This window comes from Limanda limanda, chromosome 12, assembly GCF_963576545.1.
Source record: "Limanda limanda chromosome 12, fLimLim1.1, whole genome shotgun sequence".
NCBI lineage: Eukaryota > Metazoa > Chordata > Actinopteri > Pleuronectiformes > Pleuronectidae > Limanda > Limanda limanda.
This window is the reverse complement of record NC_083647.1, coordinates 236,913-255,943: the sequence shown is the minus strand read 5'-3', so window position 1 is coordinate 255,943 and position 19,031 is coordinate 236,913. Positions and strand designations below refer to the sequence as shown.

General features: G+C 40.4%; 1 protein-coding gene across 1 annotated transcript in view; it reads left to right on the top strand.

Moving 5' to 3' along the window:
* dicer1 (dicer 1, ribonuclease type III) overlaps positions 1-19,031 on the top strand; it is a 64,490-nt gene that overhangs the window by 19,025 nt on the left and 26,434 nt on the right. Inside the window, exons 8-19 of the mRNA XM_061082128.1 lie at positions 323-795; positions 2,753-2,885; positions 3,309-3,551; positions 3,665-3,819; positions 3,910-4,042; positions 6,008-6,083; positions 6,209-6,348; positions 8,246-8,419; positions 8,562-8,775; positions 8,895-9,048; positions 14,573-14,755; positions 16,956-17,061. Coding sequence (XP_060938111.1) covers positions 323-795; positions 2,753-2,885; positions 3,309-3,551; positions 3,665-3,819; positions 3,910-4,042; positions 6,008-6,083; positions 6,209-6,348; positions 8,246-8,419; positions 8,562-8,775; positions 8,895-9,048; positions 14,573-14,755; positions 16,956-17,061 — 2,184 coding nt within the window. The remainder of the gene's footprint in view (positions 1-322; positions 796-2,752; positions 2,886-3,308; positions 3,552-3,664; positions 3,820-3,909; positions 4,043-6,007; positions 6,084-6,208; positions 6,349-8,245; positions 8,420-8,561; positions 8,776-8,894; positions 9,049-14,572; positions 14,756-16,955; positions 17,062-19,031) is intronic.

Genomic DNA, 19,031 nt, shown 5'->3' with positions numbered 1-19,031 from the left:
GTTGAATGCATGGCTCGTGGAACATCATTTAACAAGTTTTCGTCATCTTTTGCAATGCGTCTATAGCGCATGTTGCTATTGCAACGACTGAAAATTTTAGGAGCACCAGCACAAAATTTAGGCGCGCCACTTACAACGACATGCAACTCAAAACATTCATATTTTTACCCACTTTAATTTTTTCCCAAAATAATCTCAAAGCACTTTGAATAGAAAGGTCCACACGATATTGTAGAGAAACCGACAGTGGTGAGTAAAAACCTCAGCTGGAGGGCACCACACCTGATCACACTGCTGTTTATACTGTCCCTATCCTGTCCAGATCCTGAATGACTGCCGGGCTGTGCTGCAGGTGCTGGGGCCCTGGTGTGCAGATAAGGCGGCAGGCATTATGGTGCGGGAGCTCCAAAAGTATATCAAACATGAGCAGGAAGAGCTCAACCGTAAGTTCCTGCTCTTCACCGACACCATCCTGCGCAAAGTGCATGCCCTCTGCGAGGAGCACTTCTCCCCTGCTTCACTGGACCTCAAGTATGTCACCCCTAAGGTCTTCCGGCTGCTTGAAATCCTGCACGAATACAAGCCCTTTGAGCGGCAGCAATTTGAAAGCGTTGAGTGGTACAACAATCGGAACCAGGACAACTATGTGTCCTGGAGTGACTCAGAGGACGACGATGAGGATGAGGAGGTGGAGTCCAAAGAGAGGCCTGAATCCAACTTTCCCTCACCTTTCACTAACATTCTGTGTGGGATCATCTTTGTGGAGAGGCGTTACACAGCTGTTGTTCTCAACCGGTAGGCTCATGTTTTCCTCATTTATGCTCTGGTGTGAGAGTTGTACTGTCAGGTTTTCGATACATTTTGACCAATGAGTTACCATTGCTTTTAACCAATTTCATCACTCTGGTGTGTAAAATACCTTACCAAAATAATTCCCAAATGCAATTGTGTACGCGCCAACTGTAGCCACCCATTTAGCTATTGCTGTTGAAAGTTGTATGCTTGGCCAGCAAGTGGTATCTAATACTCTACGTACTACGAGGGTTACTCATTTCATATCGACAGTAAATGCATATAACTTTGGTCTTTTCTCGAGAACCATGAAGCTGAAGTTGCCATTCAAAAGACCCTTTTCTTAATCCATTTGAGGCTCATTTCTGCTTGCCATCCACAACGTTACTGCTCCATAGCTTCCTGATTTCACAAACTAGGGGATGGGCCAAGGGTCATAATCACAGAATGTGCGCACGTTAATTGACTGTGAGGAATTTGCGTAAAGTTGTTATTATAGTGTTAACTTTGACAGCCCTAATTTTCATCTCAATATTTTACATATTTATATATATTTTATTTGATATACTTATATAATTGTATTTGTAAAATATAAAAAAATGTTTATATAAAATACACAAACAGGTTTATATAACCAAGCATTAGACTTACAATGAAGTATAAAACATTGTTTTAAATAGCAAAAATACATAAACATTTTTTCGTGAGTTGTGAGATTTCGGTCAACCCCAAAGTTCACTTCATAACTACGGCCTTGCTGAAACCTGTCTGTCTTTTTAAGTGAAATGTTTCAGTCAGTCATTAATTCTAAAATAAGAATGACCACATCAGCCAAATATTATAAATGGTAAAATATTATGGTAATTTAATTAATATCATACAACTTTATAATGAACACAAACATGTCTGAAGTCAACTGTGCATAAGAGTGCTCTTGAGTGTGCATAGATTATATCCTTACATAAGAACAAATCCCAGATGAGAAATCTGAATCTTCGTAAATACTGCCTGAGTAGGTTTGCGATAAAATGTTTCTGTAATTGTTAGAAAGGAGAGCAAGTTTTTTCCTGCTGCTTTTGCATTTCTAAGCATCTTGAATTTTTCTGCTCACAATTGTTTTTCTTTGTCCGTTTAGGTGAGTAACACTGGGTTTAAATTAAATTCAAGGGAAATTACAGAATATACCACTACCCCATATATAACACAATTTTGAAATAACTTTTTTTTCAGGATTCTCATGATCATACAAACTGTACTTTATGCAGTGTACAAAATAGATCATATTTAGTAAATTCGTGTTGCTGGCCTTTAATGTGTAGTAAATGTCTTTTGGCTGTTGTCCATTCTTAAATGTAATTCTGTGACTTAAATATACTGTTTTTAACACAGAATTCAGTTGACTCTGGGGCTTTGTATGTCTGTATATTAGAGGTGTAACGTTCATTTATCCGAACCCAAAATTTTCGATGGAGGCCTGTCACTTATGTATGCACGTACAAAAGCCGACATTGTGCTTCTGCAATCTGACATGTAACTGGTAACACATTGAACATGCTGACTCGTTAGAAATGGCATGATGCCAGAGTGATGTCCACTAATTAAGAATAACACTAACATTAGTGGGACAAGGAAAAAAATAGTTCAGAGCAAACCCAGCTCCCCTCAGCATTAAAGCGGCAGCTTACAAATAATTCAGACCGTGTCAAAGCAATAACGAGCAACATAGGTATTAGTTTTTTTTAATTTTATGAAAATGTTTTTGTCATTTTACCTTTTTGTAAAAAATAACTTGGGTAATAAAGACACAGCCATAGTTAAACAGGGTTCAATATATAAATATAACAAATCTGTTAAATGTTATTGCGTTTCTTGTTTCTACTGAAAAGGTGCCAATTATTTTCATAATCATTATCCCAATGTGTTATAATAAGCATGCTATCTTATTCTGTTTATTCCTCAGTCTTATCAAAGAAGCGGGGAAGCAGGACCCAGAGCTGGCTTATATCAGCAGCAACTTCATAACTGGCCAAAGTATTGGCAAAAACCAACCACGGAACAAACAGATGGAGGTGGAGTTTAGGAAACAAGAGGAGGTACACAGACCTTTTGGAAATAACATTCACATGAATATCCATGTTCATGTTTCACACACTTCTCCGTTTTCAATTTTGTTCCTCGCTTTAATTTGATTTACTCGGAAATTCTTTGAGGTATGATTGAACTTAAAATGTTTGAGACAAATAAATTGATAGAAAATAAAATGTCATTAGCTGTAATTTAATTTACTTATTTACTCATTTAAACTAACTGTCCAGCTAGGCAGCTAACAACACCATACCTTTGAATATCTTGATAAATGTGGACTAAACTGATAAATTGACCTACAGAACACAAGGTAGGTTTACTATAAAGTTGATTTCTGAGATACAAGCCTAAAGCAGTTGACAAATGGAAGAGCAAAAGGAGAGTGCTATAGTGGGTGTAAACCATTATGTTTCTCACCCTTCCCCTCTCAGGTTCTCCGCAAATTCCGGGCTCATGAAACCAACCTCCTTATTGCCACCAGCATTGTGGAGGAAGGTGTGGATATTCCAAAGTGTAACCTGGTAGTGCGATTTGACCTGCCCACTGAGTACAGGTCCTACGTCCAGTCCAAAGGCAGAGCTCGGGCTCCTGTCTCCAACTACATAATGCTGGCTGAAAGTGAGAGGACCAAAGCTTTCGAGGAAGATCTCGCTACATACAAGGCCATAGAGAAGGTAACCCTTTCTCTTTGTACAGTTTGATTTAGTGAGTAGTACAGTATCTCCGTAATGTTAGGAGTGTAAAGTGGAGCAAAATGAGTAAGTGAAAATTATTTTGCTTTTAAAAGATCCTAAGGAACAAGTGTTCCAAGTCAGTTGAGGTGAGTGACTTTGAAGTGGAGCAGGTTCTGGATGATGACAACACCCTTCCACCCTATGTGCTTCGATCTGAGGATGGAGGTCCCCAGGTCACCATTAACACAGCCATTGGACACATTAACAGGTATGGTGATGTTTCTCAGTTCGCAATCAAGATAACATGAGCACTTATTGATCAGCTTCAGCTTTCAACATAGTTTTTTTTGATGTTCAGGTATTGTGCTCGGCTACCCAGCGATCCATTTACTCACTTGGCACCCAAATGTAAAACTTTGGAGATGCAGGATGGATGCTTCCAGTCCACACTCTACTTACCCATCAATTCCCCTCTGCGAGTCCCTGTTAAGGTGAGGAAGAATATCTACATTTAAAAAATGTCTCTGTTGCGGAGGCCTACTAACAGGTTTAGATACCACAGATGCATAGTTGTTTGTTTTTTGAAGGACTTTTTGTTTACTTTCAAAATAAGGTTTTCAATTCAATAAAACAGTGGTCCGTGCTCTCCACAGTGATTTGACAAATTCAGTTTAGACTTATGTGCTGCACATCAGGCTTAAAAGGACAAACTCTAATTATAGCCTTTACTGTATCAAGGTGGCCCTGCCTGGCCCCCACTGAGGCGCTTTACTCCACTGGTCTTTAGAACTGATCTTTGTAAAAACCTGATGAATTCATACTTATGTTCAGGGATAAACGGGGTGTCGCTTCTTCTGCAACAATGAAGTTAAAACACTGCGTTGCGTCGTAATCTGCGGGAAAAACTTCTGTCTGCAGGAGTGTGCGTGTGTGTGGGCTTTTCTCTGTTCCTCTTCACATGAACTGATAATCACTTGTATTTATTTATAAATCGATGATGTTGGATCATGTCTCCGGATCGTACTGGTCACTTTAACCCTGATGTCCTGACTGTGCGAGTGACATTACGTCTCGTGTTGTGTGAAGCAGGGTAATGCTTATGCACGGTGTATAAAACATGTGTCTCAAACTCTAGAAAATCCTTTAAACAGAAAGTAAACTTTGGTACGTCCTAATAACTTGTGATCAGTGATGTTGTTATTGTTAAAGTGTAGAGTGAGCGCCGGTCAGAGGCCGAGTGAGGAGGAAGCAGACTCCGACAGAGACTCCGACACAGGACGACCGGACCTTTTAATGACCGTCTGTCATGGGGTCCTGAAGCTGTTATAATTATTCAGTGACGAGACATTGCTAAAACAATGAAAGTAGCGGTAATCATGAATCTATTATGTTCAGTCACTGCATCGATGCGGAGTCGTCCAAGTCCGCATCGCGATGCATCTTAGAATCAAGAAATTTCCAAACCTCAAATGCTTGGAGTATGTGCTCTAGGGCTGTGCAATTAATCAAATTTTAATCGTGATTTCGATTTTTGGGTCAAATGATCTCCAAACTACTATAATTGAGTTGAAACGATTATTTGGCTTTTTTTTTCGGAAGAGACGCGAAAGCGCAATTCCGTCCTTCCCCCAAAGCAATCAACGCGGCCCAGCTGACTGGCACTCATTCTCAAGCAGTTGTAAAGTGAAGGAGGCGAGTTGTGTGTGTGTGGTGACAGCTAATTTATGGCAGCTGCCTGGCTGTTCACACGGGACCCGTATTTATCCGCGCGGGTCAGCCCGCGATTCTCTGCTTGTTGTTGTATGTAACCCGTTCAATGAAGGAGTTCGGGGGTAAATGATGGTAGCTATCCCCCACCCCTTTCTTTCTCTCTCTGTCTGGTTGTGTGCCTGTAGTGGATGGGGTGGGGTGGGGTGGGGTGGTGGGGGGCAGATGGGGACATTTTATAATAGGAGGAAAATCTGGGAAATTTAAACTCCAGGACAACAGAAGGGAAATCCAAAGTATGGGATGCATATTTGATCATTTATATAATATAAAATATGTCATTTATATAGATTAAAGTCATTTTTCAGAGTATTTCCTGGCACGATTCTCAGGAAAGAAATACTGAATAAATGCATCATGTTTTCAAACTCAAAAATAATTGTTTGAATAATCGTGATTTCAATATTGTGCAAAATAATCGTGACTATGATTTTTTCCATAATCGAGCAGCCCTACGGGCTCCATACATTTTGAGTGGATTGAGCATGTCTTCGACGAATTCTCTGAATTGTAAAAGTGAGGGTAGCGGAAATCTCTTTGTGTTGAAAGTATAATGCTGATTTTAGATAGATATGAGTTTCTCAGCACACATTAATGTGGCATATGTTTTCAGTCCGTCCTCATATTTAATAAAAACGAATCCCTTTGTCACTTCAGGTTCATTCATTTTATGGATGTGTCATTGACAGGGTCCTACAATGACCTGTGCCAGATTAGCAGAGAAAGCTGTTGCACTAGTATGCTGTGAGAAACTCCACAAAACGGGTAAAACCAGAATTGAGATTTTGTAAATGCATGATCTGTAGAACTTTTACACTGCACGTCTGTAATCTCTGAGGAAGTTTTCCCTATATCCGTTTAACTGTCTATTTTTTTCCCTTTCTTCTTAGGTGAGTTGGATGATCACCTGATGCCCGTTGGGAAGGAGACTGTCAAGTATGAGGAGGAGCTAGACCTTCATGATGAGGAGGAGACGAGTGTCCCAGGCCGACCTGGTTCTACCAAAAGGAGGCAGTGCTACCCCAAAGCTGTAAGAAATGAATTCTGCTTTAGTATCATCTATTACAATAACACTAACCTGGCTCTTTCTGGATGTTCAGAATAACTAAGCATCTTTAACGAACAATAAAAAGAAAAGTAGAGCCAATATTCATTGAACCTATTCCTATGGGTTGTTCATTTGACAAATTGTGAAATACTTTTGACTGTCACTCTGACTGACCTTTTGAATGCTCATTTTATGAGAGATGGACATCTTGCGTGAAGAAAGCAAACTTCTGATGTACTCTCAACTAGAAATGTATGCTTCACTACCACTGCATGCTGTCTTAAATATTAAATATTCTACATTGTTAAAATATGAAAGTATTAACTTTGAAGCACTGGTGAATGTTATTTATTGATGAAAATATTATAAAAATGGATGCAGTTCAGCAAAATAATACATTGGTAATGTCATTGTAAAATAAGACCTATTGAACTTATATATGTATTGTGTCTGTACATTATGTAGTGCAGCTATTCATATCAATGCTATAAACAAGGTACCTAATATATATAAGACTGCGTAGGATTCATACTAAATGTCAGCAAATTAACCTAGAGATGTGAGTACTTGTTTTTGTACTGGAATGGTGCTGTATTGGTATACTGGACTCAGACAAAGATCCAGGATCACAGCTTTTTAAAATCCGTATCAGCTGATAAGTCAGTCATTATTGGCCAGGAAATCTTCATAGTTGCTGAACACTAATCCTTCTATTCGAAATACTCTTATATCAGTGCCAGTGCATCCAAAATGCAGCATTACACACAAGTGTCACCGCAGTATTTATGTCTACAACAATCTGACCGATTACTTCACACACAAGTATCCGAAGCCCTATTCCGGAAATTAATTTCGAAATGAAAGTTTGGAGGTGAACAGTTTATTTATTTTTGTAAGTGGTCTCCAGTGCCCTGTATGCGCCTGACAGCACAGACACCATTCCACACACGCACGCACGCACGCACACAATGAAAACTTAAAGGAATAGTTCACCCAACAATTAAATTCACACACTTTCTACACACGTTTGGAGTTTCAGGGCTCAACAGCGTTCAATTCAATACAATGAAGTAACTTGGGGTCCATGTCTTCAAACGTTAAAATAAAAACGTAAGAACATTAAAATGCCTCTATACTGCTCCTTTGGTGTCATCCAAGTGTCTGTAGCCCCAACATTCAAGTTCGACTTGAAACAGCAATGTTTACAACATGTTTTTTGCCTAAATGTCCTTTAAGGAATTATAGCAATGATACCGGAAGTAGCGAATGCTACTGCGCACCCTGCACACACCCTTTGGCAAGAACTTGTGTGCGTACAAAAGTGAATGCGGCTCCAGAGGAGGATATCAGCGGACATTTATGCAGAAAACATGGTTGTATAGATGCCTTTTCAAGTTGAATTTAAATGTCGGTTTACGGACACTTGGATGACAGCACAGGAGCAGTATTTATTATTTATTTTAAGGTTTGAAGACCTGGTCCCCAAGTTACCTCATTGTATTAGATTTGGCGGCAATGCTGTTTACCCGTGAAACTACAAACGTGTTTTGTGGTGTCAAACACTTCACCCACCCCTCCATCTAGTGCACTATATAATGATTAGTAGATGATTTTGGACACAGCCCACAAGAACCACAAGCAAAGTGGGAGGGGTCATCACACCCTCTGTCAGTCTCTTTTGGTTTCTGTAATTGTATCATTTATCATTTCTTGTACTCTACAATGGTAGAAATATCAAGTTGTAATAATCCAAATGATCATTTTATTTTTAGTTGTTTAAGTATGTTTAAACGTGTTTTGCTTTACCTTCTGTTGTCAGAAACTTTGTGCTGGAATCACCCTGCAGGATTTTGTAATGGTCACCTTCTGTCTTCTCCAGATACCAGTGTGTCTGAGGGACAGTTATGCTGTAGACATATACTATCTATATGTGATCGGGATGGTCCTTACCACCCCTCTCCCAGATGAACTCAACTTCCGCAGAAGGAAGCTCTACCCACCAGAGGACACCACCAGGTGCTTTGGCATCCTAACTGCCAAACCCATACCTCGAGTATGTTGCCTTCCTCTGCTCTCAGCTAATATGTTTGACTTCTGGGAATACTGTGCATTACTTATCAAAACAAACACATGGCTCCAGAATGTTCCTCTAACCATTGGTTATGGATAGTAATTGATGCTATTCTTCTGTTGAGATCCCTTATTTCCCAGTGTACACTCGTTCGGGTGAAGTGACCATCTCCATTGAGCTGCAAAAGTCTGGCTTCATGCTCACATCCAACCAGCTCAACCTCATCACCCGCCTGCACCAGTACATCTTTTCCCACATACTCCGCCTGGAGAAACCTGCACTGGAGTTCAAGCCCACGTTAGCAGACTCTGCTTACTGCGTTCTACCTCTGAATGTTGGTGAGTCGAGCTACACTCAATGGATTATTTTCCCAGATGTTGGTATGTTTGAGATGCTTCAACTTGGCAGTTCATTACCAATTACTTTCCTCTTTATTCTGCATAATCGCTTTGTTCAGTTGGGGACTCCAACACACTTGATATGGATTTTAAGTTCATGGAGGATATTGAGAAGTCTGAGGCCCGCACTGGCATTCCTACCACTCAGTACACCAAACAGAACCCCTTCACATTCAAGTTGGAGGACTACCAAGATGCTGTCATCATTCCAAGGTACCACTACACTATATGAGGAGTGTTCATTTGTTAAACTGATGAGACCCATTTCTGAAATGTGTGTGTGTGCGCTTTAACATGGACCAAACCAATTTTTAAGGAATAAAGAGACTCCTTGCTGGAATGGCCAGCCAAAGAAGGCAAGTCTGATTTAAAATGTATACGTTTAACCGATATTTTGAATCCGTCAAAATTCCTCAATTATCAATCCCTATCATTGATGAAAAAGGACAATACTAAAATGTAGTTCAAAAAATAAAAACTTCTAAATACCTTCCCATTTTTGTTGATTTAAAAAAAATGTTTTTTTACCTAAACGTCCTCTGATAGCCCCCTCGGAGGAGCGTTCATGCTCTAACAGTCACTCTTGAAAACCACACACACTTTGCCCAAGGGCAGGCGTGGGGTGTGCATTCGCATAGCTACCTCTGCTAGCATCGCCACTTCTGGTTGCAAACATTCAGGCTGAAAACATGATGTAAATGACCTAGTTAAGTTGAATGTCGAGGCTTGCGGACACCATAAAATCTTTGACAGCTAAATGGACAGCATTTAATGTATAAAGTTATTATAAGGGCCTCACACCAAAGGTGGGAGAGACCAATTATTGTGTGGCTAGGGGTACTTGAAAACTCACGAAACTTGGCACATTTATCAAGATATTGACAAGATTTTGACTTTTTAAGTTTAATTATTTTTAAAGTAATTGCACATGATCCAAAGATATAAATTACACTTTCTGCTAGGGCTCAAACGCCCTTTTTATCAGAATCTGTATTGTACCTTTGTAGCCAAAACATTGCAAACTGAGTCTGCAAATAACACAATCAGTTTGGGACAGAGTGTACAATAATAAAAGTATTAAAATATGAAATAAACACAAACTTAAAATATTGTTTGAACAGAACTGGGGTGTCCCTCCTTTGCCATGACACTCAAAATTGAGCTCAGGTACATCCTGTATCCACTGATCCTCCTTGAGATGTTTCTACAACTTGATTGGAGTCCATCTGCGGTAAATTCAGTTTATTGGACATGATTTGGAAAGGCACACACTTGTCTATATAAGGTCCATCAGTTGACAGTGTATGTCAGAGCACAAACCAAGTCATGAAGTCCAAGGAATTGTCTGTAGACCTCTGAGACAGGATTGTATCGAGGCACAGATCTGGGGAAGGTTACAGAAAAATGTCTGCAGCATTGAAGGTCCCAATGAGCACAGTGGCCTCCATCATCCGTAAATGGAAGAAGTTTGGAACCACCAGGACACTTTCTAGAGCTGTCCGCCTGGCCAAACTCAGCAATTGGGGGAGAAGGGTCTTAGTCAGGGAGGTGACAAAGAACCAGATGGTCACTCTGACAGAGCTCCAACGTTGCACTGTGAAGAGTAGAACCTTCCAGAAGGACAACCATCTCTGCAGCACCCACCAATCAGGCCTGTATGGTGTGGCCAGACTGAAGACACTCCTCAGTAAAAGGCACATGACCGCCTGCCTGGAGTTTGCAAAAAGGCACCTGAAACACCATGAGACCATGAGAAACAAAATTCTCTGGTCTGATGAAACAAATATTGAACTCTTTGGCTTGAATGCCAAGCGTCATGTCTGGAGGAAACCATGCACTGCTCATCACCTGGCCAATACCATCCCTACAGGGAAGCATGGTGGTGGCAGCATCATGCTGTGGGGATGTTTTTCAGCGGCAGGAACTGGGAGACTAGTCAGGATTGAGGGAAAGATGAATGCAGCAAAGTAGAGAGACATCCTTGAGGAAAACCTGCTCCAGAGCGCTCTGGACTTGTGACTGGGGCGCAGGTTTATCTTCCAACAGGACAACTACCCTAAGCACACAGCCAAGATATTAAAGGAGTGGCTTCGGGTCATCTCTGTCAGTGGCCCAGCCAGAGCCCAGACTTGAACCTGATTGATCATCTCTTGAGAGATCTGATAATGGCTAAGCACCGACGCTCCCCATCCAACCTGATGGAGCTTGAGAGGTCCTGCACAGAAGAATGGGAGAAACTGGCCAAAAATAGGTGTGCCAAGCTTGTAGAATCATACTTAAAGAGAGTTGAGGCTGTAATTGCTGCCAAACAAGGTGCCTAAACAAAGTATTGAGCAAAGGCTGGGAATACATATGTTATTTATTTTCACTTTGTCATTACGGGGTATTGCGTGTAAAATTGAGGAAAAAAGTGAATTGAATCCATTTTGGCATAAGGCGGTAACATAACAAAATGTGGAAAAAGTGAAGCGCTGTGAATATCAATCTAACAGAAAAGTAATCCCTTCCATTTTTAAGACATAAATGATGTCAATCAAATCATTATGCCGGGTTCACACCGGACGCGGAAGCACCGCGCGGCATCAATCCAAAGGAAAAATCCCAAAAAATAAAGTATGGAAGGCGTCCGGTGTGAGTCTTGTGTTAGCTGTAGGTACTTCTGTTTTTAACCACTGGCTGACTTTCCTACCAGCTGCACCTAGAATCCAAAAAACATATCGCACTAAGGGACCTTTGTAGTTACCTAAATACATTTCCAGAATAATTTTTTCCATCTGGAAGATTCTTCTGATTCCACTGATGTAAACCATCTCAAAATCCGATCACCACAGCCGGTACAATCAACGTCTCAGTCAGACCGGAAGTAGAACAAAACATGATAACAAAGTTGACGCGACTTATATATATATTATAATAATATATATATATTATAATAATATATATATATATAATTATATATATTATTAATTTTAATCCACAGATCGATAACATTCCAACAAAAACGGTGCTGGTACATTGCCAAAGGTCCAGACGATCCAATCCAGTAACATAATCAGTCCAAAACACACTATTACATCAAAGAATAGCCACTGTCAGCTGCTGCATAATGTCAGCACAGCTATCTGCTCCGTGTAAAATGTGTCGTACTCTCACTCTAACTATGTCTGCAAGTAAACAAATAGCCCAAATTGGTGGTTAGCAGCTCCTATTGGGTGAAGTGGGCTGTCAATCTAAACTTGACCCAATAGGAGCTGGCATGGGCTGTCCACAGCCTGCAATAGCCAACGAGACACCTTGTTGCTGGATAGAGCCTGCCCCTCTTCTGACATGTAAAGGCTGAGCCAATTGCAACCGATTGTTCTGATGACTGGCGTAGCGGGTAGCCAATGAAATTTCCAACATGCAGATGTGCTGGTCCACGGGAAAAAAATACGGAGGCACAATGCGCAACAGTGTCCAGCTGGTCCCAGAGCACTGTGCGTCAGTGTTTCGTCCTTGTCTTGACTGCTACATGTTGCTAAAATATATGAAAGATGTTTATTTGTATAAATTTTAAACCATATGACGGGTTTGAGTGTAAAATTAGCCTTTTTAGCCTGGTTGGTTACCATGGTTACAAAGGGTCCTTTGGAGTCTCCAAATGGCCTTTGATCTTTGAAAAATCTGTCAAATATTCATTTTCTGTGGTATTGTTATCAAATTTGAACTTGGGCTAGTCTAGACTTCATGCTAGGGTCCCATTGTGTTTTCCAGCTCATAAGTCCCAGTTAGAGTCATCAGCAGGCATCTGTTTACCAAAAATATTCAGGCGAAAATAAAAACCTTCTACTTCACTGTGTGCCAGCTGCTATTACTCAATGCCAGTAGCACTAAGAGTGATCTGACTGTTGGGGGGGGGGGGGGGAGTTCAGAATGTTACCTTTCAAAAGAGACCAAGATCATGCATGTACTCCAAATGGTTCAAGAACAGCTTTCAATTTAATTTGTGTGTCCTCAAACAGGCGTTTTAGGCGAATTTCACCCGACTCTTAAGAGGTTAAAGGCTAAACCTGAGGTTACGCTGGGGCTGAAGGTAAATCTGACTGGCTACTGGCTTGTATGAAAGCCTTGTGGCTCGCTCAGTAAATCAGACGTCATTAACTCATTGCCTTTTTTAAACTAAACTAAATACCTACTCTCATAGTCAGAAGCTGTCATATTTGAGAAACTACATAATTTGTGGTTGCAATTAAACTGAGATAAAAGGAATAAAGGATTTAAAATTATACAGTAGTACCAGAATTATAAGTCGGATTTTAGAAATTGTTTCTTATAAATATATGTTTTGAGCAGTGATTTAAAGATAGGTGGTGAGTTGGTGAGTCTAATATCATCTGGAGGCCCTGACAGAGAAAGCACAGTCACCTTGAGTAGACATCCTTGACCTAGGGACAGCCAACAAGGACAGGCTGGCTGATTTCGGGTTGCGATTTGGTGTGTAGGGAGTCAAGAGCTGTGAATTGTAAGTTGGGGCCAGCCAATGTTGAGCTTTAAATGGCATTCAAATAATCTTAAAGTCAATTGTGAATTTAACTGGTAACCAGTGAAGGGACACAATAATTGGCGTTATATGAGACCTACGGTTAGTTTTAGTTAAAATACGAGCAGCAACATTTTGAGCAATCTGCCAACGAGTTATTAATGTTTGACTAAGGCATGTTTAGAGGGCGTTTCAATAATCCAGGCGGGAAAAGACAAACGCACAGCTTTTCTAAGTCAGGGGGAGATTGTATCAGGATTTAACAAATGTTTTGAAATTCAGATGGGAAATAAGGTGACACCTAGATTCTTAGCTGTTTTAATTTTGGTTGCCAGGGGACTGAGAAATTATAGGGGTTTGCCTGCTTTTTCTGTTTTATTTGAATTTAACTGAAGAAAGTTAAGTGACATCCATTCCTCAATGGCAGTTCCTCAATGGCGCTCTTTTTCGGACACTTGCGCGGCTGACGTCTGGTTTGAAAGATAAGTACATTTGGGTGTCACCTGCATTCGAATGATATGATGTCCCATTAAAATGGCTGATGTTTCCTCATTGGAGAATGTACAGCAAAAATAAGATGGGACAAAGAATCAAAGCTTGTTGCACTCTGTCTTAGAGATAAGACTTACGCCATCGAAGGGCAGTTCCAGATGGACTGACACATTACTTTAGTCTATTGAGGAGAATGTTATGATCAATGGTGTCAAATGCGGAATTGAAGTCAAGGAGCAATAATACGGGGAAATCACAGGCTTCAACAGACCTCAATAAATCATTAGTAATTTTAAAGAGCGGTTTCCGTACTGTGTCGTTTGCTGGAACTAGAATTTGTCAACATTTTTCTTATTGTCACATACACCTCAAACTTCTCTGCTCTTCTATTAGAGCAGTCACTCCCACAATATCCTAACCCTAACCCTAGAAAGTATGTCTGCCCCCCCACAACCTAAATTCATTAAACCAAAATAAATATATAAAAAGTAATATCTTCAAACCTAATAAAAGTTGATGTAACCACTAAATCTGTACCAAAAAATAGGATTAAATGTGGTTTATTATATATCCGGTCACTCAATCCCAAATCCTCATTAATGATCTGATTACTGACCATCAGTTCAATTTACTGTCTAACTGAAATTTGGCTGCAAAAAGATGAATATGTGGGTTTAAATTACTGTGGTTTAAGCTTTATAATAACCTTTACTGTTCTTTTCCCAGGTATCGTAACTTTGACCAGCCTCATCGCTTCTATGTGGCCGATGTGTACACAGACCTGACGCCGCTTAGCAAGTTTCCTTCACCAGAATACGAGACGTTTGCGGAGTACTACAAAACCAAGTACAACCTGGATCTGTCCAACCTAAATCAGCCACTCCTGGATGTTGATCATACCTCCTCCAGGTCAGTAGTACAGAGATATAAATGAATATATACCTGTAAACTGCTCTCTACTTTCTGTTTACTTTTCCTGAGTTTGTTCAAAATAACTGGTTCATCACATTATCCTAAAGGGGATGTTGTTTTTTGACATTGGAGTATATGTTTACATGTTTTGTATTAAACTTCTTTGCCTTCAGAGGGAGCTATGGGAAGTCCGATAAAATGTACTTTATTCATTTAATTTTCACCCAGTGCTGACGGTGTCTAAAGGCAACAAGTTTGAAAAGTAAAGATCCAGGGATGTCGAGACAGAAAGTAGTGAGTTTACCAGCTCTGTAGCCTGCTGCTAATCTCTACTTAAGGCTAAAAATAAAATATCAGCGTTTTTTTATTATTTTTGGCACTCTCCACATCAAAGCTCTCCATATCAATGCACTAAGGCTTGTGAAAAATCCAGAGGGCCCCCTCTTGGCAGCACCACTACATTGAAGTGCAATACTGTCAACAAACGACTCTGCTCCTCTGCTCTTTTCTAATCACTCACACGTACAACTTTATAAAAACCTGCTTATTTCAAATGTGTTGTGTTGATGGATAAACTGAGCTTTTCACACAAATTGACAATCACATTCATTTTGTTATTAAACGATGATGTCGGATCATGAATCTGGATTATTCTCGTCACTTAAACCTGATATTCTGCCGAGGCACGTCACCTTGTGTTGTGTGTTGCAGGTGAGCTGCGTGCAAATTGTTGGACTTTTTACAATGTGTTTAGATATGTGTGTCATAAACTCTCAAGCGAATTAAACAAGCACATAGTAAACTTCACATTCACATAACAAACCCACGTCACATGCTGCACCAGCAGTCCTGTGTGTGGGACACCGTTGCTCACTAGGGTTGGGTACCGAGAACCGGTTCCAATACAACCGGTACCTACCCGGACCGAAATGCAACGGAGATTTCGGTGCCTCATTTCGGTGCCTGAGCCAATTGAAGACTGAGGTCTCCGCTCCTCCCGCCTCCTCACACTTCCACTCCTTCCTTCACGGGAAGCGGCGGCTCCTGCCGGGCCGCCGCGGCTGCCGGTGGACAAACTCTTGTCTCCACACTGCCCGTGCGTCAGGGCTCCCGTGCAGGTGTGGTGGGGGGGGGATCTCATCGCGAGACCTCTCCCCGAGACCTCTCCCCGGCGCTGCTGCCCCCTGCCGGGCGCATTTCCTCCGTGGCGGTGCGCCGTGACCGGCTCCGGGTCGGCTTGGAAAGGCTCGGGGCGGGAGGAACGAAGACCACGTCGCCGAGAAATGTTTCATAAAAGAGTACGCATTTTAGGGGGACGAAGGCAGGCTGAAGCCTGCCTGCGACAGCCCCAGCCGCGGAGACGCGGGTGTCTCTGCGTGATGGAAAAGCGACCCTCAGTCTTCATTTGGCTCAGGCACCGAAGTCAGAGTCACGAGTCAGAGTGTGTGTGTTTTGTATTTATTTTTATTTATTTAATTATAGTGTAAACTTTTGTTAACAGTTCGTATGTTATTCATAGTTTTAAGTTAAAAAGGGTTTTGTATTTATTTATATTTATAATCTACTTTAAACAGTTAATATATTTGGCAATAAAAAAAGCCTTTCTTAGTCAAGCATCGTTTTATGCATTTTTTTGAAAAAAGTATCGGTTCAGGCACCGTTTAGGCACTGGTATCGTTTTAAAAGTATCGGTTAGGAACCGGTATTGGATAAAAACCAAACGATACCCATCCCTATTGCTCACTGGTGGATGCTGGACAGTATGAGCTTTACACCATGATAATCAACTGAAGTTTTAGTGAAAATTTAATTTCACACTGTAATCTTAACCGTCATTGTGGTAAATCCTGACTCGTAAGCATTTCATCTTTATTTAAGATTCATTGTGGGTTATGCAGAGGCCAGGTTTGGACAAGGATGAAAAATGAGATGAACAACATCAGTATCCCTGGTTGTGCTTCATTGATTTGTATGGTTATAACTGAACATAGTGAGTTTGATTATATGTTTGACTTGTACTATAGAAATGCATAACTCTTTTAAAGAACTGTTAAGAATTTTAGCCATTGCTTCATTCTTACAGTCTTGGTCTGATTAGCACCAACCAAATTTGAAAGCTTTCATGAATTTGCAGTACTTTGTAAGAATTCCTCCAAATTTTAAAAAGGGATAAAGTTGGAACTGTTCTTGTTCTCAGACTGAACCTGTTGACCCCTCGGCACCTCAACCAAAAGGGAAAAGCCCTGCCACTCAGCAGTGCAGAGAAGAGGAAGGCCAAGTGGGAGAGTCTGCAGAACAAACAGGTAATACTGCGATCAACAGTATTTTCTTTCTGTCCTCTCTGTGTCTGTTTATGTTGATCTGAATACCTGGTCAGACAGTTTCAGATTTTCCTAATTATCAAGCCATTCTGAGGCTAGTTGTTGCTATATTTGTTGTGTTCACTAAACAGTCTGTAACAACTAATTGATTTAATCGTTTATAAAAAATAGTTGGCAACTAATTGAGTAATCAATTAGTCAGGTCTGATATAATACATGGTAAACAACGTGCCTGTCTCCGAAATCACCCACTCATTCACTATTCCCCTACTTCACTATATATATTGAGCACATTGGGAAAAGAAAAAAAGTCTTCGGACACTACTCTGGGAGTTTTCTCTCCGCCGGTAATGACGTGATTGTCACATGATTATGACTTACAACAAAGATGGCTGGTGGAAAATCCCACGGTAAAAAAACATGGTGAAAAACTATCTTCAAAAGTATAATGTATAATCTATATAGTGATTAGTGAGTAATTTCGCACGCTGTGGCAGCGTCTCCTGAGGTGGGGGCAGTAAACCAGAAAATCCCACACCTTGTGTAGCTTAAGTGACGATGCTGTCTTATCTGTCGAGTAAACATTTGAAAAATAGTGGAGACGAACACTGCCAATGATACAGCGGACACTTGTCATCACTGCTCGAACGTCTACTCACAATGCTTTCAACCCGGAAGAGCTTAAAGGAATAACTTTTTATAGCCTTTACTGTATCAGGGTGGCCCCACCTGGCCCCCCTTAGCAGTGCCACTAAATCTGGCATATGACTCCAAGCTGGTCAACCAGATAATCTGTTCCTCTGCTCTATTTTAATCACTTAAACATAGAACTTTATAATAACATGCTGAAATAATAATCATGTTCCTGGATAAACAGGGCATCGCTTCCTCTTGAACACACCAAGTGAAAACAGTGCATTGGCATCATAATCTGCTGGAAGAACTTCTCTCCAGTCCGAGTCAGTGTGTATACTGACAATCACATTTATTTAGCTATTGATTGACGATGGTGGATCATCTATCTGGATGGTCGCGGTTACTGTCACTCTGATGTCCTGGCTGTGCGTGTCATGTTACGTCTCTTGTTTTGTGTGGCAGGTGAACTACGTGCATTTTTTTCCCCAATATGTTATAATACGTGCCTCAAAGGCTACATTACTTTTTAATTCCAAATTTAAGACGAGATCCAACACCCCAGATTTATTCCAAAAAATAAGACTTGGCAGGATTTTATAATTTTTTCAATTTCTCAATCAATTAAATGCACAATATTCGCATTAATATCTGTTCAATACAAATATTCAAATATATATATAATCTGTTCACAATATTGAGCTTTTCAGTATGTTTTTACATAGTCTTTGCCTTGAAAATGGCCATAAATACAAATACTGTATTTCCATGTGTAAATTTAGTCCTGTGTACTTAAATGAATACAAGTATTATACATTATGAAACTGTGCATCTTCCACAACTGCAAATATTTCACAATAAAAGCCCTGTTTAAAGAAATTAATGGATTCTGTCAACAGAAACACTGTAATGTTTTTATCTTGATACTGGTACAGGAAGTGTTGAAAACATTTATGTTTATGACATGAATTCAACAGACAGACATAAAAACGAAAATGAAAGATAATTTATACTGTCTTTACTCCTGTGAAGCATGTGCAATGTGTATCTGTCGAATATGTTCCGGTCATTTTTCAAAATAAAACACTGTTTAGATACAGTTAATAACCACGGCCCGGTACCGGTCCACGGCCCAGGGGTTAGGGACACTGCATTTGATATCCCTTCTAGCATAGGTCTATAGCAGGGGTCGGCCTACTTTACTATCAAAAGAGCCATTTTGCCCCCTCTTCCCCCCAAATAGAATTTGTCTGGAGCTTCAAAACATATTTGATAACAAATCTAATAAAGTTATACTATACTAAACTAAAGTTTGTTGC